A 23658-nucleotide genomic window follows, 5' to 3' on the forward strand; every position below is an offset into this window, starting at 1 on the left:
ATATCCCGCCCTATTCTCTGAATCTCAGAGCGGTTACTATCTCCCTTACCTTCCCCCTACCCTCCCAACAACAGACACCCTGTGAGGTAGATGGGGCTGAGAGAGCTCTTAAAGCAGCTGACCTTTCAAGAACAACTACAAGAGCTATGGCTGACCCAAGGCCATTTCAGCAGCTGCAAGTGGAGGAGTGGGGAATCAAACCCGGTTCTCCCAGATAAGAGAGCTATGGCTGACCCAAGGCCATTTCAGCAGCTGCAAGTGGAGGAGTGGGGAATCAAACCCAGTTCTCCCAGATAAGAGAGCTATGGCTGACCCAAGGCCATTCCAGCAGCTGCAAGTGGAGGAGTGGGAAATCAAACCGGGTTCTCCCAGATAAGAATCCGCACACTAAACCACTACATCAAACTGGCTCATTCAGAAGGGTGCCATTCACCTCAGAAGGGTGTCATTCTGTTGAGGCTTGCACTGTCCTCTCCCCACAACACATGCATTCTATATCTTTGTTCATTCTAAGCAAAAGAAGAAAACTGTAGGGAGATGCACTGAACCATGGGAACCCCCAGTGACAACAGCAGCATTTTTTTTCCAACAAAGACCAACACCTCCAAAATTCCAGCTTCACTTGAACTCCTCAGACAACTGAGCAGCGGTTGTTTCACCAACAGTCTCAAGCAGCATTTGCCACCTGGAGACAGTGTTATAGAGGAAAAGGAAGGAGGCTGCGCCTTTTTTTGGAACCTTCAAACATTTGCCCCACTGATGTGCACATGCCCCTCTTCATACCACCCTCAAGGAAAGCAGAAACCCGACGAATAAAACGCCCAGGTTTCTCACTTCAAATAGGCCACCCCAAAGGAGCCCTGAACAAGGGGGGAGGGGAACTGGATGAGGCAGCAAAACATCCAGACTGTCCTAACCTGTTGGAAACACGCACGGCTTCCCTGACCGTTTAACAACGAGGACAAGAGCTCTCATTGCAGACTTCAGCCAGGCAATTACAAGAGGGAAATAACCTCCTTGCCTCGTCTGATGAAGTGTGCTTAAGAAACCAAGTTGGTCTTAAAGGTGCAGCCGACTCCTCTTTTGCTTAACCTCCTTGCCAGGCTTGCAACCCACAGTGGGGCGGCTGAAGGGCGCTTCAATAGCAACTCACGTGCATGAACGCCACCTCTGGGTTAAGAGACGCCGGGATACCTGGAGGTGGAGGCCCGTTTTGGGGGGGAAGGAGAGAGACCTCCAGAGCAAACCTTTTCTCCAGGGGAACCGACTTCTGCAGTCTGGAGATCAGCGGCAATTCCTGGGGAGCTCCAGGTCCCACCTGGAAGTTGGCAACCCTTGCAAGCAAGCTACATGTCTTCAAGAGACGCCACCTCCCCTGCAACCCCCGCCCGCCTCTTACCCCGCAGTCCGCGCATCGGGTTTACAGGAGGAGCAGAAGGCCACAGAAATAGGAAGTGACGTCTGCGGTGAGCCTTCACCGCTTCCCCCCGCCCCGGAAGAACTTGCCTTCGCTTCCGGTTTGAGTTGGCAAGTCCGTTCTGTTTATACAGAAAATGGTGGTTTGTTTTTAACAAAATTATACGTGTTATCATTTAAAAAAAAAAAAGCCTCATCCCATGATAGAGATAAAACAACGGAGACAATTCCGGAAACAAACATGCAGAACAAAGGGGTCCCTTTTAAAACCAAACGGAGTTTCATTTCAGCCAGAAGCTCCCGTGCACACTCTGAAGAGAACTGCAGAAGAGAGCAGGAGTCACGGCGCACCTTCCCGACTCGCACCGTTTTATTCAGACAGATCCAAGCGGGCAGCCGTGTCGGTCTGAAGCGGCAGAACGAAGCAAGAGCCCAGGAGCACCTTGCAGAGCGACCCCGTTTAAGGCTTTCGTGCGCATGCGCGCTTCTTCAGGCGAGGCAATGGGCGCAGCGAGCAGAGCGACATATTCTGGATCTATCGGAATAAAACTGTTGGTCTGAAAGATGCCGCGGACTCGAACTTTGTTCTGCTGCTTCGGTGCTCCTAGACTCCGACTGTGACCCAGAATCAAAGTTTGTCTGGACGCAGACTTTGTCCTGCTGCTTCGGTCCACCACCCATTCAAAGATGCAGTTTTAAGAAGTGATTCCTTTCATCCCTTGCTTACTAGCTGTGCTGCAAATGCTTCGGCACACCGCCACCCTCAGGCGGCAAAGGCCCAGAGACGCCCCGCCCCTTCCATATTTCCGGGGGGGCCCTGGCGGTTTTATCTCTCGCGGAGCAAAAAGACACAAGGGAGACCGAATCAAACCCGGAAGTAGGGGGCGGCAGTTAGTCTGTCCCCACCTCTATGGCCTTCTGTCGTCACTTCCCGCGCGATTTACAGCGGCACTCTCGCGGGAGTTGGCGCAGCTTGGATTATATTACCCGGCATGCCCTGCGTCCTTCCTTTTTCCTCCCGCGAGACAAGATGGTGAGGGGGAGCTGCTGTCGGGTTTCATGGCGGGGCTGGGGGGGGGGGGGGACTTTCCATCCGCCGCCATCCGCCCTTTGGCCAGGAGATCGGCTGAGCTGGGCCCGCAGCCGAATCACGGGGCAGCCTGGCGCCTCCTTCGGGGTTGATATGGGGCGCTTGCGGCGCATCGTCTTGCGGGGACTGGGCCCGGTCAAGGCCTTGGGCTCCGTCGGGGATGCCTTGCAGAGTTCGCCATTGGGCGCGTTTACGTTGCACCCGGTGCTCGTGGCAGTGGCTCCGGAAGAGGAGGGGCGGCTTCGTGTGATCTGCTTTGCCGTTTGGGGCAAAGAGGCGGGGGGGGAGCTCTTAACCGGTTCCCGCTTGCAGCTGGTTTGGGGCTGCACCGGGTGGACTAAGAAGGAGACTTTCCTATCCAGAGCGACCTTCTTGTGTCCCAGTTGTGGTTGGTGTAGGTGGCTTTGGGGGCCAGAGTGGTCTATCGGTGGCCCTGTGGGGGGCTGTGAGTTCGGCAGCTCCACAGGCACACATGAAGGCACCTTATGCTGAATCAGGCTATCAAAATCAGCATTGTCTACTCAGACTGGCAGCAGCTCTCCAGGGGTTCAGGCAGAGGTCTTTTGTGAGCCCTTTTACAATTTAAATTTTTATTGAATGTTTTTATCTTTAAACAGTGTACAACAAGTACTTTTACAATATGTATATATATATATATATATATATATATATATATATATATATATTTGCCTATACATAAAATCATTTTCTCTTTACATAAACAAAAAATAAAAATCACCCTGAATAAACCTTAAACTTAACAAAAAGGCCTTTTAAACTGGAGATGCTGGAGTTCTTAGAGGAATGGCATCATGAGAATGGGCTGAAGCAGAAGTTTTGTGCTGGAAAGCACCAGAAGTTTTTGCTAGAGACTGTAAGAAACGTGGGATCTTCTGCATGCCAAGCACTGAGCCACAGTCCTTTCCTCTTCAGATGCTGAAGTTTCTTTGATTGCTCTCTTCTTCCAGAGATAGAGCCTACTTAAAAACGTATTTCTAATCTATAGAATTAATAGCATTGCCAGATGAATTGTTATTCCCCTTAGCGCATCATGCAGTGTGATTCTGGCACTTGGTTAGAAAGTGGTTGTGCGGCATTGAAGAAGTTTAGAGTACTTTGCCTTGGATGCTGTAAATTTGTTCTGTAAATTTCATGGGAGAGGTAGCTCTGGATCTTTGTATGTATCTTTTGGGGGGCACTCCCACCATTTGTTAAGAGAAGTGTATTGTGTTTAGAAGCATCAGATAGCCACCTAGAGTGCAGTTTGAGGGGTCTTGCATACCTGCAGGGAGCTGCTGTTCATTTCAAAAGCAAAGTTATTGTGGCCAGGAAAAACTGAATACTTGTGGCTTTCCAGAGCTTTAGAGTCCTTGAGACTTTGTGAGCATTGCAGAGTTCTCAGATTCTTCTTGCATACTGTTTAAGGTTCCGTGGTGGCTACAGATTGTTGTTGAGAAAAAGATATTCATTAACTTGCCTTGCCATAAAGATGTAATGGTCTAGGAAAAAATCCAGGATTGATTTTCTGCATGAAAGTGGGGGGATGTGGTGTGTGCAAGAGCCCATCACAAAACTGAGTTTGTGTATGTCCCAGCTTAATGTGGGTTTATTGTGAGGTTTGGATGTGGTGTGTCTCCTCTCTAAGGTTCCGTGAATGCGGAGGTGTCTTAACCATGTTGCATTTCAACTCAACAGCCCAAGGGAAAGAAGGCCAAGGGGAAGAAGGTGGCCCCGGCCCCTGCTGTAGTCAAGAAGCAGGAGGCCAAGAAGGTGGTTAACCCCCTCTTCGAGAAGAGGCCCAAGAACTTTGGCATCGGTGAGCATACAGGGGGACATGGGGATAAAGTTGCTTTATACCAGATGGCACTTAATAACTGATATGTTCTTCAGTAGTGGACAACTGTCATTCTTAGGGAGAGAATGTTAGGAGAACTGTTAATACAAAAATGAGGAAAAATATAGTGTCTAGCTGTTTGGGAATGTAGTTGGATTTTTTTCTATCACATCTCCTAATACTGGTTGTTTTTTTAGTGTTGTTATAAACCACCTCAAACTATGGAGGAGGCAAGGAGTGCTATGTGCAAGGTAAAATGTCCATGGAATGAACTCTGTCTCTGTTGAATATGGCACATGGTCTCCAGAACTATCTTGCCTACAATTCCAAATTCTGCAGCTTGAAATCTTGATGGTGGCTTAAAGTGAGGTGTTTGCTTAATTCTAGGCATCTTTCCCATCTGGCTATCATGTGACAGGAGCACAGATAGTGAAGGGACGGGGAAATGCCAGGGGAGATCAACTGTAGAAAAATGTTTGTTTTCAGCTAGCCCAGAGTTGCTGAAAGGGCAGAAGGCTGCAAGCAAATGATGCAAATGAATATTTGCTATCTGAGTGATGTTGCTGACAAGATATCCACCAAGATCGCTGATGCTTGTGCCCCCTTTGCCCTGAATGGAGCCTGAATGTGGGTCAGGGAGTGGTGGTTTGAGTTGTATGGTGTCTTTCCAGGGCAGGATATCCAGCCTAAACGGGATCTGACCCGCTTTGTGAAATGGCCTCGTTACATCCGACTTCAGCGCCAGAGAGCCATCCTTTACAAACGGCTAAAGGTACCCCCAGCAGTTAACCAGTTCACACAGGCATTGGACCGCCAGACAGGTAAAGGACATGGCAGAGCTTTCCAGCTCATTGCTTGTGGCTGTTTTGAACCATCTGGTTCCCTGGTGGACATTTGTTGGGGTATTGCAGGCAAGAAGGTAGTCTTAACTATTTAAGTGCAATTTTAAAGTAGCTTTGTAGTTGGAAAGGTGAAACATGGGTGACTGGGGGTGGTATTGATGAAATACTGTCAATAGCTCAGGCAGCTGACTCCCCATACTGGATTTGGGCCTGTTGCAAAGGGTTATGAAAAAAGGCAGGCTCACCTTTAGTGGACTTTGTGTGGCTTGTGCCTTTGGGCTGGGTCATGACTCTTAGGACTTGCTGTTCCTACTGGAGGGTTCCTGGTGCAACCCCAGCTGATAGCCAGGATACACAAGGGTGACCAGCACCTTTGAGAGTGGGGTGTTGGGGGGGGGGGGAGGTGTTTAGAAGGTAAGTCATGGAGTATTGACTTGTGAGTGGAACTTGATCAGAGTTTGCTGCTGTTGGTCAGAAGTTAGAGACTTGAAAAAAAAATCATCTTTAGCAAGATGCAGATGAAAAGCTAGTGGAAGTCAGGCCTATCCCAAAAAAGAGAGGAGCTTTCCTTAATGTGCAAATGATGCTAGCAAATATTTGCTATCTGAGCTTTTTTGATGACTCCCAACCACCAAGATCGCTGATGCACAAAGATCTCTCTTTTGGGGGGAGGGGGGGTGCAGTGATGCATGGATTTTCTTTTAACAGAATCTGTGCTCTTTTAACAGCTACTCAGCTTCTAAAGTTGGCCCACAAGTACAGGCCTGAGACCAAGCAAGAGAAGAAACAGCGGCTGCTTGCTCGGGCAGAGCAGAAAGCTGCAGGAAAGGGAGATGTCCCTACCAAGAGGCCCCCAGTGCTGAGAGCAGGTAATGTCCTGGAATCTACATGCTGAAGCCTGAGTGACCAGGAAGAAGGGTCAATCGGGTGTGTGCATTTTCCTCAGAAGAGTATTGAAGGCTGAACAACAGGCTATTGCTGTGATGCATGAATTTCTTCACCTGAACTGCAGACTGAAGAGCAAAAACACGAGCTTTTTAACACTGAGCTTTAGCAGGTTGTTTCTGTCCTGTTTTTATTGTTCCCAGCAAGAGTTTGATGGCTGGGTGTTGTGCATTAATATCTCTCGGATTTAGGGGCCAGCTTGCTGTACCTTCCTATGGAAAGTGAACTCTGAATTTTTGCTTGAAAAAAGATGTGGTCCCCTCTGCTAAATTGATTCATTTTGCAGGTGTGAATACAGTCACTACCCTGGTGGAGAACAAGAAAGCCCAGCTGGTGGTGATCGCACATGATGTTGACCCCATTGAGGTAAGAGGCTTGCTCGGAGTTTGGAGCCCTTTGCCTCAAGCGTTCAGAACTTTGCTACTGGATAAGAGCAGCTGAGCAGTGTTCTGTAATGAAAAATACATATTGCCATATATACATGGCATGTTTCTCACAACAGAAAATAGAGAGGCTTTCCCATCTTCCCTGCTATATAACCCTTAGAACAGTGGCTTCCTGAATGGTTCTTTGCAGAAGTATTGAGTGGGTGTGTGCAGGATTGGTTGACTACTGGGTTATGTCCACAGCAAAAATTAAAAGCAGTTACCAGTGGAGGGATTCTTACATGCTATAATTCAGGGGTAGCCAATGGTAGCTCTCCAGATGTTTTTTTGCCTACAACTCCCATCAGCCCCAGCCAGCATGGCCAATGCTAGGGCTGATGGAAGTTGTAGGCAAAAAACATCTGGAGAGCTACCGTTGGCCACCCCTGCTATAATTGCTTGGCAGGAGCCCCGTGGCACAGAGTGGTAAGCTGCACTACTGCAGTCCAAGCTCTGCTTATGACCTGAGTTCAATCCCGGCAGAAGGTGGGTTCAGGTAGTCAGCTCAAGGTTGACTCAGCCTTCCATCCTTCCATGGTTGGTCAAGTGAGGACCCAGATTGCAAGGGGTAAAGTGCAGATGACTGGGGAAGGCAATGGCAAAACCACCCTGTAAAAAGTCTGCTGTGAAAACGTCATGATGTGACATCACCCGAGTCGAAAATGACTGGTGCTTGCACCTTTACCTTTTTTTAATTGCTTGAAGAAGTTTCTCTTTTTGCCCTAATATAGAGTGTTGTGGGAGAAAAAAGTTCTTGTCCACTCTTTACTTCAAAGGTGCCAGACTGTTTAGCCTTTCCTCATAGGAAAATTGTTCCAGCTGCCTTTGATCTTCTTGGTTGCCTTGCCTGGACGTTTTAAAGCCCTGCAACATCTTTTTTTAGGTATAGCATTCAAAGTTGTGCCCTGACCTGGATGCCCAGGCTAGCCTGATTGGTCAGATCTTGGAAGGGTTGACCTTAAAAGTCCAAGGTTGCTGTGCAGAGGCAGTCAGTGACAAACAACCTCGGAACAGCTCTTCCTTTGAAACCCCTGTGGGGGTTGCCGTGTCTTTAGCTGTTTGATGGCACTTCCCATCACCGCATTCCAAACATGGCTGCACCGTAGATCCATACAAAGTCATTATAGTACTGGCTGTTTTAGTTTTACTTCCTAGCGCATGACGTTTACCTTCTTTGCTATTGTTGCACATTAACTTGAGATTTTCACTGAACTGTTCGTCAGTTCAAACTCTGTTGCCGTATTTAACATTAGGGGTTTTTGTTTTTTTGTTACAACGCACATCACATTGAACTTGCCTTGTTGCTGCCCACTCCCCAAGTTTGTAGCTATCACTTGTAGCTCTTCTGAGTTCATTTTGGTCTTCAAGATCCTAATTTTAGTATCATCAGCAAATTAGCCACTACTTTTCTCACACATCCCCATGATAAATCATTTACAAACCAGCTAAGTAGCACTGCGGTGAGTGGAAGTCCATCAGTGACTTCTTGGCATTCCCCTTGATCCTTTTTTACATGTGCTGCCTTCCAGTACTTACAAAGCAGGGTGTGGCTATTGCAATGATGTTTGAATTTCTTCACCTGAAAAATACCCATGAAGAGCAAAATGATACGAGCTTTTTAACCCTGAGCAGTGGCCTACCCAAAAAGAAATTGGCGTGCTTGTTGCAAAGACCTTAAACCATTGCCTCCTCCATGTCTTAGTAAGTTTGTTGCTTGCCTTCTTTGTTTAAGCTGGTGGTGTTCCTGCCCGCCTTGTGTCGCAAAATGGGAGTTCCATACTGTATCATCAAGAGCAAGGCCAGGCTGGGCCGCCTCGTCCACCGGAAGACCTGCACCTGTGTTGCTTTCACACAAGTTAACCCGTGAGTAACCTATAAAGACCTTAAGAAACCCTTGGGGGGGGGGGGTCAGGTATTATTGGAGCACTGGGTTTCAGGCAGTTTCATAAGCCCCCAACCGTCTCTCGTGACATTTGCAGTATTCAGTCTGATAACAAAGCAGGACTCCAGTGGAAACTTCAAGGCTGACTGGCTTCCTGTCAGTTCGGCATAGTGGTTAAGTTGGCGGACTCTTATCTGGGAGAACCGCGTTTGATTCCCCACGCCTCCACTTGCACCTGCTGGCATGGCCTTGGGTCAGCCATAGCTCTGGCAGAGGTTGTCCTTGAAAGGGTAGCTGCTGTGAGAGCCCTCTCAGCCCCATGCACCTCACAGGGTGTCTGTTGTGGGGAAGGAAGGTGTAAAGGAGATTGTGAACTGCTCCAATATCATCTTCTGTTTGCTGCAACAGATCAACATAGCTGCTACTCTGTAGTTGTACTCTGATGAACGCGGGATGACTCCAGAAGCCCAGGCAGGTTGAGAGACCCAAATTGCCAACCCCCTCAGCAAGTATCCATGCCCACCGCTTCGCACAGAAAGCTGAAAGAATGCCATTTTATGCTGACACCTTCTGCACTGAAAAGCTTTGCAGGTCATAATGGTTCTGTTTTAGGAAGGTCCCTTGTCAGTGAAGACTGATAACTTCTCACTTGTGGCATCTGGCTGGTTCTGACATGTTCTTGCTTTGCAAAATTGTGTTTTTCCTCTGTAGGGAAGATAAAGGAGCTCTGGCTAAACTGGTGGAAGCTGTGAAGACCAACTACAATGAGAGATATGAGGAGGTAAGCTTGTGCTGAGTTAATTCCTTAGCATCTTTCAGTTTGTAAATGCTGGAAAAGCTGTTTTCCCCATGCTTTTTATTGATTTGGGAGCCAGGATCGTCCCCCAGCCCATGTGTAGATGTCATAGCATTATGTGTAACAGAAACAGTGGAAAGGAACATGTGGCAATAGTCATAATAGATCCAGCTTGTTTTAGCCTATTTGTATGTTTCTCAAAGTCCCAGCAAACAACAAGTTAAATATATGGCTATATCTAAAATGAGTGTTTTCATTTTCCTTCCAGATCCGTCGTCATTGGGGTGGCAACGTCTTGGGGCCGAAGTCAGTGGCTCGCATTGCCAAGCTTGAGAAAGCCAAGGCTAAAGAACTAGCTACTAAGCTTGGGTAGATGGATCGGATTTGCCTCAAGTTTTTCTGTACATAAAAATAAAATAATAAACAAAAATGAGTGTTGCGTGGAGACAGTTATTACCCTTTGTAATGTAGTGGCTAAAGTGATTGTGTAGTGCGAAAGGATGGTGTTAGTGGCTAGTTCAGATACACATTCCATCAGGCCAGTTTGGAAGTGGGGGGTGCTTGACTACCTCCCATTTTAGGAGCTCTCCTGTGTCTCACAGTGCCCTGGTTTCAGATGTCCTGCAAGTTCTCCCAGGGCTTAGGATTCAGGAAGGGTATGGCTGGGATGGAACTCTGCAAAATAACAGAAGCACCTCCTTCATGCAAGTTTCTGGTCCTTGCAGATAGATAAGGTACCTTTCAAAACGGTTATAGTCTATTCTTCCTTAAACAGCAGGCAGTCAGTCCAAATTTAAACATTGTGCATTCTCTGCATGGATTCTCTTAGTAACTTTTTTTTATGCAGAGGAAGATTGGGCTACATTTCCCCCTATGTCATCTTCAAACCTTACATGTGTTAAGAATATACTACAGAAACAGTAGCAGGGCTTCAGTCTTCATAACCATAAAAAAAAATGACTAAAAGCTGAAAACATGATTTATTCCCCAACCTCATTCCAAGAAACCTGATGGCTTCAGTCACAATTCCAGAATCTTGCCCCAAACTCCTCCAACCCCCGTACAGTCACTGATTTCCCATCTGCTTTTCAAGCTGAAGAATGAGAGCCTTCATGCCATGAGTGGCATCCTCTTTTCTACCTTTTCAGCTCTTCTGCATGTAATGAATCCTGATTTTGATTCAAGTAGCCGCCTGGCCCTCCCAAGGGTAATTCGTGCTTACGGCAGCTCTAGCCAGCTTCCAGTGGAACACCTAGATGCTGTGATCATGGTGACCCTTGGAACAGTCAGCTCCATTGTGACTATTCCGGCTGAACAAGACATTGCAGTAAAGGACTGAGGCTCAGAGGTGCACTTTTTGAATGAACTTCTTGTACCACAGGTAGGATGTGGCCACACACAAGCCATACCTGTGAAGAAAGAAGGAACAAAAGTAAACTTGGGAGAACCCACCAGGCTAAACTTTATGTACACTGGTTCAGGGCACAGTATCAATGTCTATGATTACCTTAGAAACACATTTTGCAACTGATTCGGGTACAGTTGGATCAGACATTATCCAGCCAGCAGGAATTTCAATGTATAGCCTATGGGCACTTCAGTAACTCCTTGCATACACCCTGACAGCCCAGGCAAGCCCTATCTCAGAAGCTAAGCAGGGTCCACTCTGGCAAGTACTTGGATGGGAGACCTTGAAATACCACAGCAGGGAGGCAATGGCAGGCTTTATTCAGCCATCTGAATATCCTCCATGTCCCCAGTCATAGCCATGACTTCCAGATGCGTGCTCTCATGCATTAAAATACAAACAAGGAGAAATCCCATTTCTTCCTTATGCGTGAATAGGCTGCACTCTAAAAGAGCACGTGTCTGTCTGCCCTGATGCACATCAGCATGTCCTATTAGAATAAGTCCTATTACTATATCAACCGTATATCATGTTGTAAGGATTTGAACCTGTCCCACCCTAGCCCCAATGGCTTGATTAATCCAGTGTACTTTCTTGCAACTACCAGCGTTTTATGCACCCAATGACACATTTTAGAGATTCACAAAGTCAGACAGTATGATCTGTGTGTGCTTGTGGGGTATCCCGTCTGATTCTGCTTGCTTTCTAGCCCACCCAACATTATCTAAAATTGCCTAGCCACAGTGGAAGAGCCAAACTGCAGCTCAGATGCTGTATGTGACTTTCACGCATATTATGCAGCTCCCAGAGGTTGAGGAAAATGCAGGCTTACTCTCAAGTATGCATATTTAGCATTGGGATCTCAGCCTGAGTGCTGACCCATAGGTAGGTGACTTTCCACTGTGTATTAAATGAGGAAGGGGGGAAATAGGCAGACTTGCAAGCTGTTTGCCACCACAGAGGTTGCCCAGAGACCCAGAGCGGGGAAAGAGTGCAAGAGCCAAGGGAGTCACTAGAAGAAGGGACAAAATTAAATAGGGTGGCACAGGGTTCCCCTTTGGTTTCATAGCTCTTGTAGGAGCTGTATTTACTAACTGGTGTCAAGGGAAAGAGTTGCATAACAATGCAACTACTGGTCAGTGATTTATGTGGTACATGTGTGCTTCCTTTTCCCACTGGTGCCAAAAAATAATTCCCTAACCTTTCCCTATTATGGTCTTATGGGGACTGTTATTCCCAGCTTTTATTTTTAAAAAAGTCTCCTCCTAGCACCATCATCTTATAAAGTGCACACATATGCATTTTATCTTTCTGCACAAAGAAAGTATTCAATGCTTTAATATTTGTCTTGTGGCTCTCAAACACCCAACATTATTCTATGTGGCCCTTCCATTAAGCAAGTTTGGCCACCCCTGGTCTTGTATTTCAGGGGATTTAAACTCCGCCTCCACTATTTTCAGTTTGCACTGCGGATTTTGTTGAAAAACCTGAGTGGTCCCCAAATTTGCTGAAAATATACCTTTTGTCACTGGCCCTGATGCACAAATTTAAGAATCTGCAGATGGAGCCACACTTTCCTATTAAGAGTATATGACACCTGTTTTTGCTTCCCAGAAGGGATCCTAAAGGAGCTTTGCTGCCTACAACAATCTTGTGAAGCTAAGCTGGGCGACTGACTAGCCCACTAGCTCAGCTCATGAGATTCAAACCTGGGTCTCCTTGACCCTAATCCAGCACTCAACTACGTCATGCCTAGCAGCTCCTTATTTTTCACAGGCTACTAAGAAGGCAGAGGATAGGCCAAGATCTTTGCAAGCAGGTCCTGCTACTACAGCCACCGATTTCTCCACACATCTTGGTTAACCCTCTCACTAAATGCAAACTGGGCAGCATCCATCAGCTCTGTCCTGTTGCTTCCACTGTGGCCAAAACTAGGAGCAGCTGGACAGGCAGGATATCTGTCACCCAAACAGGCTGATGGCCCCTTAGGTCACAGCAGACAAGCAGAGATAATCCTGGCTTCTCAGAAAGTGCCTGCAGACCTATGGGTAAAACCCAGAGTCAGACATGACATCCAGACCTGCTCTGAAAAAGCTGGGTGCCAGAGCAGCAGAGATCCATCTTGGATGCTGAGTCTGCTGATTAGCATTCATCACCAGGATACCTTCCATCCACTGAACAAGGACAAAGCATGGGGTTTGCCACTAGAATCACAGAGTTGGAAGGGACCTCCAGGATCATCTAGTCCAACCCCTCACAATGCAGGAAACTCACAAATGCTTCCCCCTAAATTCATAGGTTCCACATTGCTGTCATATGGCCATCTAGTCTCTGTTTAGGATTTATATCAGCGAATGGGAGGTAAAGTCAGAAGCCTTGCCTATATTCAGCCCTGGGGACAATCTTCATAGTAAAGTCCAGTACTGTATGACCCCCTAACTCCCTGCAAAGAGGGAACGGCTTACTCACCAGGTAATAATATACTGCATGTGCTCGTTTCTTAAGGTCACTCTTGTCTGGCCTCCAATTGGCCCCCCTGGGACTGTGCTCTCTATGAATGCAGGAGAGAGACAGAAGTGAATCTTAACTAGACTATGGGGAAAGAAAACATGGATTCATTTGAGAAATGCAATGCAGCACGGACTGGAGTGTGTGTGCAGGTGCTAAAAAGGGGGTCCCCTTCCCAGTCCTCTGCTGACACCCAGAGACTCTTCCTGGGAGAACTGCCTTTCCATTACAGCCAGAGGTCCTTTGATCACCCTTGTATAACTCAGCTGTCCTGCACGGCACTGAGAATTTTTGCACATGTTCTATGTGGCACAGCTGCTGGACTCACTCAGCCTGCTCAGGTGGGCTACACAGTGGCAAATGCAACCCACCAGAGCCCCCTCTGCTGCATGGCTCTGGTTTAAATTGGCCTCCTGCATCCCAAAAGGCAACTCACTGCCAGCTTCCACAGAACTTCATCTTTGTAACTGGGACGCTGCAGAATCCAGTGACCTCGGAGAAAAGCAAAGGCAGGTCCCCAACAGCAGTGCTTTCCCGGCCCACTCTTTGCATCAGTCCCAAAATAAGGATGGGGCAAGAAGGGGAGGAGAGACTTACTGTAATCTGCATCTATAAAAATGGGCTCAGCCCCTGTCACTCTCGCCATGGCTTCCAGGTCTCGGTAGTGCCAGCGGTTCTGCTCCACGTTGTTCTCTGGGACAAAGGGCTTGCGGGTTTCGGACAGCCTCACCACTCCGGTGAGCTCAGTTTCTTCCTGGATCTGAAACAAAGAGTCAGATAGCAGCTCCCTTCTGCTTCTGCAAAGCCCACTAAAAGAGCCCAACATTTCCAAACCCTTGTCAGAGAATTCCGCCAAGTGTGCTGGCTGCAATTCTGAGAGACTACTTGGTGTTTCCCTATAAAGTATTTGGGGTGTGTTTTTTATTTCTGTGACTTAAATATGGGGTTCCATATGTATGAAGCTGTGAGTTAAAATGTAGACCTCTAAAGTACATATGAACAACATATGAAGCTGCCTTATACTGAATCAGACCTTTGGTCCATCAAAGTCAGTATTGTCTTCTCAGACTGGCAGCGGCTCTCCAGGGTCTCAAGCTGAGTAAGAAAGGGGTAGCTGGATGAGTGACCAAAGTGTGTTATGAGTGGATGGTAGCTGCACTCTGAGGGGGCGGAGTGGACTGGTTTGTAGGGATGGTGGTGTTCAGGGTGTGTACAGGAGAAGGAGAGTGGGTGAAGACTGTGGAGAGTGAGAGGAACCTGGTTCTGTGTGGAAGTTATGAGCTTAAGTGGCGTGAGGAAAATAAGCCTTTGGGGCTAATTCTATTTAAGGAATTTGAGAGATAGAAAAACTGCACACATCTGAAATCATTACATTTATTAATTTTACTGAAACCACTGTGTTAAGGTGTGCATCCAAAAGGGGGTGAGGCAGAATAAGTTCTAAAGAAACACATACATTTGCTTTGCCAGGAGAGGCTGCAGAAATCAGCTACTCTAGTATATTCCCAGCCCTGCTTATGCATCATGCAAGCAAGTAGTTATCCAGTGACTTTGGGCCCAATCAGTACAGGGCTCTACCCATCCAATCACAATGCTCCTGTCCAGTGGAAAATTGCTTTGGCTTATCTAGCAGGTTGTCGGGGAGGGGAGGGGAGGGGGAGATTGTTTTTTACAGATTGGCCACTGAGCCCACGACTACGCTGTTAGTGAAATCATTACACGGCTGACTGACCCTACCGTCCTAACCAGAGTTGCTCCCTTCCAAGTCCAATAAAGGAAGGCCCTGATTCTGTTTAGGACTGCACTGCAGCAGCAACAGCATCAGGTGCCCCAGATGTCGTCTCAGTGGGGTTGTATCTGCCTTCACCTGTCCTTGCCGCCTGGTCTCTGGCTTCACCTTCTTTCTGGGGACAAAGCCCCTGTTGACGAGAATTGAGATTCTGTGAGGAGCAAGAGGGAGAGACAGGAAGAAATACTTCAGTCAGGGCATTAAGACTTCCAGCACCCAAAGTGGATCTTTTTCCAAATAGAGGAAGATTTTAGAAAGATAAGAACAAAACTGACCAACGTACCCTCACCCGGATATTGGATGCCACCTGCACACTTACCCTTCTACCAAAATGATTTCTCCCACCTGCTCTTTCTGGGATCTCTCTCTACTCACTCAGCTGGCGTCTCTGCGCATCTACTCAGATGGGCTGTGTCCCACCCAAATATATGGTGCAATGTGTTTGTTGGTCTTGAGGATGCCACACAACTAAACAAATAGGCTGCAAAAGCGGGGGAAAGAGGCTAACTAGTGGTGTGTTGATAACAGCTCCAAGGCTGGTAGTGAAATAACAGATGCCACAGAAACAGCCTGCTTGGAAGAAGGGGGGGGGGGGGATTGCTAGACTGGGATGACGAGTCACAAGCTGCCACTGGACTGTTTGGAAGCTCTTGGAATAAGGCCTGCTCATATGACTATGGGAGAAAGGCAGCATGGGCTTTGAGGAGACTCAGTTTGGCAATATTTTTTTCTGGCTGACTTCACTGTTCCTTTTCCAACTTTATCCCTTTTTTCAAGTTAACATCATTTTACTGGACACTCCAAACTGGAAAAAATAAATCTTTCCCCAAAAAAACTTGTTCTGAAGGTTCTATATCAAGTCTGTAAAAACTGAACACTAAACTGCTTCCCTGCTCTCACCCTGGTTTTTCATGCATCTTTCCCGAAGCAGCACAAGTAACAGCTTCCAAAATATTCATAGGTTGCCCTACTTTTTTTGAAGTGCTGTTCTCTAGATTCTGAGTGTGCTGCCAAAATCTGAGTGAAATGCTCAGAGCAGCTGCAAAGGCACTCCTGAGTACATAGCAGCATCCCAGCTGGCCACAAACATGATGCACAAACTGCACTGCCTGCAACCTTTGTTCATGGAATCTGCCCCAATTAGGAGGCAGAGAATGGTCAGGTGCCTCAACGAGGGAAGAGCAGCTTCCTGAAGCCTGGGAGGAGTTTCATTAGTCCCAGGCTCAAGAGGCAGCAACTTCAACCCAGAAGACGGCACAGGGTCAGCTCCCACCGCCAGAGAGGATCACACAGAGAAGCCCTCAAGCGCTCTTGCGCTGCAGTCCGAAGCAAAACCAAAGGCAGAAACTTAACTGTACAATGGATGTTGGGCCAGCTGGTTGCTACTGGCTGTTTAGGGATCTTGCTTACACTGTGAGTCTCACAACGCAGCCTCAGAAAGAGATCACTCACAGAATCCAAAATTTCTTTTATTAGCAGAACATGTTTTTAGTCTTCGAGCACAATACAGTGATACAGTAGCACTCCTGTCTAAGCCTTCTAGCTGCCAACCAACCTACCCAAGATCCGTGCAGTAAAAGGGTGTGATCACATTCGCACCGCTCTCTGGATTCGACATCAGCTGGCCAGCAGCCCTGGCCTCTTTCTTCACATCCACCAGGGAACGTGGAAGTATGTACAACTCCTTTGTGTGGTCAAAGTATCCGCGGACTCTAACCGGCCTGTACTCCAACTCCTTCAACTCCAGGAGGCTGCAAAAGAATGGAAAATGGTGGTAGCAAAAGCGCAGAGAGACGGGATACCATCTCAGTTTCTTTGCTAATGCAAGTACTTCACACGCAGTGGATGTGATGAGTACTGAGACTGGACAAAAAGTGCTAGCTGCTTCTAATGCAACTGAAGGAAAGTGCAAATTACAAGACAAGGTGGTTGGTTGGGATCCACAGATCTGTGCCACTCATTCATCACAGAGCTTTCCTCTGTGCTGAGGCAAGAGGTCTTCTTTCCTTTGTTGTAAGGACCTTTCTTGACCTGACCTGAATGGCCCAGGATGACCTGATCAGACCTCAAAAGCTAAGCAGAGTTGGCCCTGGTTAGCCTTGGATGGGAGATGACCAAGGAAGTCCCTGCAGAGGAAGACAATGGCAAAGCCATCTCTGAATGCCTCTTTGCCTCAAAAACCCTACGGGGGGTCACCTGAATCACTGCAGCTTGACAGGATTCTCTGCTGCCCCCAGGGACCTTTTTTACTGGTAGAATTGATCTGGGATTGAACCAGGCTCCAGTCACGTTTGCACAAATGATGCATAGGAGAGACAAGGGAAAGTAAAAGGAGAAGCAGAAAAGGTACAAAGGGAACACTTGTGGCAGAACCAGAGGCTGCCAGGGGGAGAAACAAAGGAGGTAGTCTCAAAGTGGCTTACAATCACCTTCCCTTTGTCTTCCCACAACAGTCACCTGCTGAAGGAGGTGGGGCTGAGAGAGCTCTGAGGGAACTGTGACCGGCCCAAAGAGTGGGGAATCAACCTACTACACTACATGGGGTTCACCACACTGGAAGAGAAAGGAAGGCTGCAGACTAGAAAGAAACAAAAGAGGAAAAGCAAGGAGGAGGAAGTGAATGGGGAAATGAAGCTCTCCTCAACGGGTTCCCCACCTGTTTAAATATATTAGCAGTAGCTATTTCAGAAGCAGATTTATGACAATCCTTATTTGTACAATGCCCTCAATGTTGAGAACACGTCCAGAGGAGGGCAACAAAGATGGTGAGAGGTCTGGAGACCATCCTAGGATGAAAGGCTGAAGGAGCTGGGCACGTTTAGCCTGGAGTGGAGATGACCAAGGACTGAAGGCCTGTCCTATAGAGGAGGGTGTGGAATTGTTTTCTGTGGCCCCAGAAGGTCAGGCCAGAACCAATGGGTTGAAATTAAATCAGAGGAGTATTTGGCTAAACATTAGGAAGAACTTCCTGACAGTTAGAGCGGTTCCTCAGTGGAACACCCTTTCTTGGGGAGGCGGTGGGCTCTGGAGGTTTTCAAACAGAGGTTAGATGGTCATCTGATAGCAATGCTGATTCTGTGAACTTGGGCAGGTCATGAGAAGGAGGGCAGGAAGGTTGCATCAGTGCTTAGTTCTCATGGCCCTTTCTTACACACTCAGGGAAATGCTGATTGCCACTCCGGGGTCAGGAAGCAATTTTCTCCAAGGCAGCTTGGCCAGGGATCCTGGAGGTTTTTTGCCATCTTTTGGCCATGGAGTCATGCGGGGGGGGAGGAGGTAACTGTGAATTTTCTGTATTGTGTGGGACCCTGAATGTGCAGCAATTTCAGGACCTAGATGACCCTGGAGGTCCCTTCCAACTCTGCGATTCTAAGAGGCCACAAGGTTTTTAATCTAAAGCCCGGCAGGATGCAACAAAGGAAGAGAAGGTCTATAAAGGGTGAATGAAAGTAGGACCTCTCTGCTGGCCCCACTCCTGACCCACTGACAGAAGCCCAAGAGGCCAGCTGATGCTTCTTTCTATTGAAAGAAAAACTTCACCCATTTCAATTCAGGAGCAGAGTTAGTGAAAGAAATCGCAACTACTTGCAGAACACAAACTCACATTTTTAACAGATTATGACGTGGCACATGCACTTACTCAGGTGGCAACGGAACTGGCTCTGCTGCAACTCGTGCTTCCAAGTCAGCAATCAGCTTCAGTTTCCATTTCCGCCGCTGAACCTGATAAACACACAGGAACTTAGAGGCCTTATGTGACAATTATCTGAGCCAGCTAAACCCATGCATTTCTGGACCAGATTCCAACATAATGCATGGTAAGCAATACAGGCTGTTCCCCTCTAAGAACTCAGCAAAGTCAGCATCTAGTTATTTGATGAAGGGAACTCTCAAAAGCTTACACCACAAAAATCTTGTTTGTTTCTAAGGTGCTACTGAACTCAAATCTAGCTCACGTCTATTATTCACCAAGTAGCTTGCAATGAAGAGAAAGAAAATCCTTAATAGTAAGTGATGAACCTGCAGAGGAGGAAGACATCCCAAAGCACACAGCGTAAAGTCACAGTAGAAGAGGGGCAGCATGCGTTCAGAACCCTCTCGTGTGCCACAGCATCCCCAATTCATTTATTTGCACAAACATGATCTCTGTCTGCCAAAGCATCGCAACAGCTGTGGAAAGTAGCTGGTGAAATAAATTGGCTTTTCAGGTGATTACAAAAGGACTGTCCTGGCAAGGCTTCCATAGAAACAGCAGCAACAAAAAAAGCATCAACCGAATGCCTATTATGAGTGCTGAAAGAGCTTCAGACAGATTAACATGGGAATTCTAATGAAACTGATTTACATGGGTTGGACTCACTATCACCCCCAGACTCCGGGAGGGGCTCACTTTAGGCAACATGGTAGAAACCAGGATGCTCCTGGCTCACGCTCTTAGCTGCACCTGCTCTCCACTAAACATTCCTAAAAACCAAGCCTAAGATTCACCTGCCACGTTCCAAGGCAAAATGTCACCACAGGGATAGCGAGGAGGCCCCATTTGAGTACTGCATCCTCTCCAGACTTGGCAGTAATGGCACTGGAAATTCCAGATGTGCAACATCTCCAGGAAGTCTCTGGGAAAACAAAGCAAGATATATAGCATTTATGCCAACTGCAGAAAAACCCGAAGAGACATGACACAGGATGCAGCACACCATAGATTCTCAGTGATTATTCAACAATAACGTACACAATTGCGCACCACAGAATATGAGCATGTTAAAAAGTAAATTAGGTGCACAAGAACATCACTATCCAATGAATTTCTCTTTTAGCTTTATTGACATGCTCAAATAGGGATATTGGCTGTTTATCTCATTACGTATACTAAACCCATCTCCCACTATATTTTAATGTATTTTTCTTCTAATGGCAAACTATATGTATGTTACATGTTAAAAGGTAAATTAGTTGGATGGAAAAAACTTCTGAGAAAGAAATGCCCTCATTTTGGTTCAGGCTTACAACAATACAGTGATTAACAAACATGCTCACATTTTGGCATGTTCCTGTTTTATTGGTTTCTCATGCTCATGTTACCCAGATCAAAGGTTTGCTCAATTTGTTAATTTTACTATTCTGTCATTGGATCTTAAATTTGTACCATTTTTCATTCTAAACCACTGCCTACCAGCTATATGTAGCTCTGCTTACTGTACCTAATTCCTCGTCTGATGAAGTGTGCTTGGAGCACACAAAAGCTTCCGTTCTGAATAAAACTTCATTGGTCTTAAAGGTGCAACTTGACTCTTACTCTGTTCTTTTAATGAACACACCCATGTAGCTGCCTTATACTGAATTAGACCCCTGGTCCATCAAGATCAGTATTTTATTTATTTACTTATATTTCAATTTATATCCCGCCCTTCTCACCGAAGCGGCTCAGGGCGGCTTACAACATATAAAATCTGACATAGGTTTAGCTTTAAAAACATCAATTTACAACAATTTAAAACAGTAAGATAATAAAACATAAAAAACAGCGGTCTGTCGAAATGTTACACTACATTGTTTTGTTTCCTCAGTATTGTTTCCTCAGACTAGTAGTGGCTCTGCAGGGTCTCAGGTGGAGGTTTGTCACATCATCAAAGGCCAGATCCTTTAACTGGAGATGCCAGGGATTGAAACTGGGAACTTCTGCACACAAAGGAGAGGCTCTTCTACTAAGCCAAAGCCCCTCCCCACAGCTATGGAGGCAGCCTGAGGCAAATGAGCCCTGATAAACCACAGCCCTTCCCCACTCTCTGGCAGATTTTCCCACAAAAAAATTAATTTCCAACTGTGACTGAGCAGCCCCAAGTAGTGTGGATTTAATTCTTGTTTTAAAAGTCTGCCTGTCCCACCCCGTCACAAAGATCTGGTCTGTGTTTTAGCCAAGCTCAGGAACTTGATGGAATAAACGAGAACCCACTTGTTTTCCCCTTTCAAATGGCACTTGAGATGGTATAACATTCAAACAGAAATAACAATTGTATTTAACAGGCAGGGAATGAATAGATGTAGTCAGAGGCTGGAAATGCTGAAGTAAAAATTGTTGTTAATACAGCTTATACTTCTTTTAGCAATCAAAACTGTGTTGTTGGTTTTCATATATTCTTGGATCTTAACAGTGAGAGGAGTTTGACTGAATATTTTAGTTACAATTACAATGCTCCTTCTTATAGCTTCCCATGTCTCTTCAGGTTTATTTATTTATGTATCTAAACACTCCCCTTTTTGGAAACTACAGTTTATTTCAATAACTGGTGGATGTCTAGCTCTGGGGGTCCCCTCAGAGCAACCCCCCCCCCAGGTGCAACTGGGCAGAAATTCTTCTCTTCCTCCTCAGAAGATATAACCCTTGCCTTGGCCCAAATAGGACTTTCAGCATACCCTCGCCAAAATCTCAACCCCAGTTCTGGTGTCTATGTGAAATGGACTTTGTCTTAGGCTGACTCTTAAGAAATTCAGTTCGGATACGAAATTATTCCTCACAGCTTACAGAAAACAGTTAAGGTAAGGAGTCGTTTCCCCCTTCACTTCACAGGTGAACCTGTCAAACTGACTGCCAGACCCACTGGCTTCAACCAACTCTGTCAGAAGCCAACTGACTGCATAGTCTGGCTTCCCAAAGATCCGCTGGCTGAAAGACTCCACCAAAGAGACCATGCACTCAGCTAATCATATAGTTCTCAAATCAGAGGGAAGGGAGTGTTCGTGAGGGAGCAGCCTGTCACTCAAGCTCTCCTTCCAGTGAAGAGTTAACTCTTCACTTCCCAGCTTTCTGAAATTGTTGCACTAGGAATCCTGTTGTTAAGGGCAGTCTGTCACAAGCCCCTGTCATTAATGCTCAACCCTGCCCTAAAGAAAAGGGCAGAAGTACCAACTACGGTACTTCTCCACCTTCCCACAGTCTCAAGAGAGCAGAGAAACTAGTCAGAAGAGGAGAGCCTGGGCAATGAAGTAGTGGGTTGGAATCCTTGTAGCACCCCTTGGACTCCTTTTAGGGGACAGGTGGGATCTAAATGTCTGGATATAGGAACAGACCGTTACAACCACCATCAGCTAAACCACAAGTGGGTCTACTTTTTTCACCCTCACCAGTCCCTCTATGCCAGGTTCCACATGACCCTCTTCCTCTGCTAGGACAGGTTCCAAACAGGATCCAGCACATGAAATATCCTCATGGCCTTCTTGAGAGCTTCCAGCTGCTCACCTTTTCGCAGCCATATCAGGTTGGGGATAGCTTTAGACGGGGAGCATCCAATGAATGTTCTTCTGCCCAAGCCATTTGGAAGCTAAAAGCAAAATAAAGAGACCACCCCTGTATTACCATTTAAAAAATAAGTACCTCTATTCAGACCTCCTTTTAGGGAACAGGAGAGTCAGCTTCCTGATGCAAAAGCTATACTGGGAAATACTGGAATCCAAACTCTGTCAACATAGATGAAGGCAGATTCTGGTGGATTGCCATGTTGGTCTGAAGTAGCAGGACAAAGTTTTGAGTCCAGGGGCACCTTTAGGACCAACGAAGTTTTATTCAGGGTATAAGCTTGGATCAAACCAGGCTCTGCCAGCACCGATAGAACTGATCTGAGGTCAAATTTTTGCACCAATGATGCAAAGAAGAGACAAAAGGTCACTTTCCTGCAGGAAGCAGGACTCTGATAGGCTGTGTTTTGGGTGGGGGGCATGGATAGTAGAGAACTGGGACCACCTGCAGCTCACTGCATTCCTTAGAAGAGAATAAAACCCTGTTGGTCTTAAAGGTAGCACTGGACTCAAGCACAGATGGACATTCTAGGGCTGCCAGTTCCCAGCTGGGTATGGCAACAAAAGTGAAAATCATGGAAGAATTGGCAAAAGAAAGAGGGCACTGCCTCAGTGTGCACAGAGTTGGTGGCCTTCTCCTCTTGCCAATCCCCAGTTGGAGTCAGGGGATCCGCTGGTTTGGAATCCCTCTCCCTGCTTCAGGGATATCAGAAAGGAGGTGGGTTTTTTTGGAATGTCTGCTGGGCTCTCCATTATTCCCTATGGAGACTGGTCCTCTAGATGTATAATGGAGAATTGATCCATGGGTATCGGGCTCTTGAGGGGCTGTTTTTTTTAGTAGAGACACCAAATTTTCAGCATAACATCTGGTGCCTCTCCGTAAAAAAACTGCCAAGTTTCAAAAAGATTGGACGAGGAGGTTCATTTCTATGAGCCCCGCAAGAAGGTGCCCCTATCCTTTACTATTTCCAGTGGAGAGAAATAAATAAAGGAGCGCAGTCCCTTTAAATTTGATGGCCAGAACTCCCTTTGGCGTTCAATTTGTCACGCCGTGGCTCCACCACCTCCAAGTCCCTGAGCCGGACTCGGCAACCCTGGGAGGCTTCCCTGGCACAGCCGTCAAGCGCCGCCCTCCCCCTCCTCGGAAGGGCGCCCTGCAGACGACCCACCACGCCCACCTCCTACCTGTCTTTTGCCCCAGACGCCCCGCAGACCACGATCGCCTAGCAACCGCAACCAGCCGGCCATTTTTTTCTCCACTTTTCCCTTCCGGGTCACCTGACTTTGGCTTCCGGCACCTACCGGAACTTGAACTAGAGTCACTTCGTTAGAATTACCGGTGGGGAAGGAGAGAGATGACTAGGCCTCAGAGCCCGCCACAGTCTTTAAATCGTGGGTTGGTGAACGAGACGGAGCTGTCACCACCGGAA

General features: G+C 46.9%; 2 protein-coding genes and 4 non-coding genes across 6 annotated transcripts; 5 read left to right on the top strand and 1 right to left on the bottom strand.

The window, feature by feature from the left end:
* The first annotated feature begins 1504 nt into the window (after nt 1-1504).
* RPL7A (ribosomal protein L7a) lies at nt 1505-9660 on the top strand. The gene is made up of 8 exons (XM_060251668.1): nt 1505-2449; nt 4202-4322; nt 5012-5161; nt 5911-6051; nt 6414-6493; nt 8285-8415; nt 9146-9215; nt 9499-9660. Exons 1-8 carry the CDS (start codon nt 2327-2329, stop codon nt 9601-9603), a joined length of 921 nt encoding a protein of 306 aa, XP_060107651.1. The 5' UTR covers nt 1505-2326; the 3' UTR covers nt 9604-9660.
* On the top strand, nt 4862-4935 carry LOC132580820 (small nucleolar RNA SNORD24). The gene has a single exon (XR_009556094.1). It is a non-coding gene; the product is annotated as a small nucleolar RNA SNORD24 (small nucleolar RNA).
* On the top strand, nt 5758-5830 carry LOC132580821 (small nucleolar RNA SNORD24). Its single transcript, XR_009556095.1, has one exon. It is a non-coding gene; the product is annotated as a small nucleolar RNA SNORD24 (small nucleolar RNA).
* Nucleotides 6158-6234, top strand: LOC132580819 (small nucleolar RNA SNORD36). The gene has a single exon (XR_009556093.1). It is a non-coding gene; the product is annotated as a small nucleolar RNA SNORD36 (small nucleolar RNA).
* LOC132580818 (small nucleolar RNA SNORD36) lies at nt 8106-8185 on the top strand. The gene has a single exon (XR_009556092.1). It is a non-coding gene; the product is annotated as a small nucleolar RNA SNORD36 (small nucleolar RNA).
* A 531-nt stretch (nt 9661-10191) lies between the features above and the next one.
* LOC132579976 (surfeit locus protein 1) lies at nt 10192-23577 on the bottom strand. The gene is made up of 9 exons (XM_060250584.1): nt 23414-23577; nt 22173-22254; nt 19424-19551; nt 18576-18658; nt 16495-16686; nt 15014-15086; nt 13744-13906; nt 13108-13189; nt 10192-10639 (listed from the first exon to the last, which is right to left on the bottom strand). Exons 1-9 carry the CDS (start codon nt 23474-23476, stop codon nt 10573-10575), a joined length of 933 nt encoding a protein of 310 aa, XP_060106567.1. The 5' UTR covers nt 23477-23577; the 3' UTR covers nt 10192-10572.
* Between the last annotated feature and the right edge of the window lie 81 nt (nt 23578-23658).

The sequence above is a fragment of the Heteronotia binoei genome, chromosome 12 (assembly GCF_032191835.1).
Source record: "Heteronotia binoei isolate CCM8104 ecotype False Entrance Well chromosome 12, APGP_CSIRO_Hbin_v1, whole genome shotgun sequence".
NCBI lineage: Eukaryota > Metazoa > Chordata > Lepidosauria > Squamata > Gekkonidae > Heteronotia > Heteronotia binoei.

Excerpts from the sequence above, each read along its gene's own strand:
- LOC132579976 (XM_060250584.1), bottom strand. The coding sequence starts at position 23,476 with ATGGCCGGCTGGTTGCGGTTGCTAGGCGATCGTGGTCTGCGGGGCGTC. Across the intron at positions 16,687-18,575 it reads CCAGTTCCGTTGCCACCTGA|CCTCCTGGAGTTGAAGGAGT; the intron begins GTAAGTGCATGT and ends ATTCTTTTGCAG. Across the intron at positions 10,640-13,107 it reads ATGCAGTATATTATTACCTG|GTATGGCTTGTGTGTGGCCA; the intron begins GTGAGTAAGCCG and ends CTTTCTTCACAG.
- RPL7A (XM_060251668.1), top strand. The coding sequence starts at position 2,327 with ATGGCCTTCTGTCGTCACTTCCCGCGCGATTTACAGCGGCACTCTCGC. Across the intron at positions 6,494-8,284 it reads ATGATGTTGACCCCATTGAG|CTGGTGGTGTTCCTGCCCGC; the intron begins GTAAGAGGCTTG and ends TCTTTGTTTAAG. Across the intron at positions 9,216-9,498 it reads ACAATGAGAGATATGAGGAG|ATCCGTCGTCATTGGGGTGG; the intron begins GTAAGCTTGTGC and ends TTTTCCTTCCAG.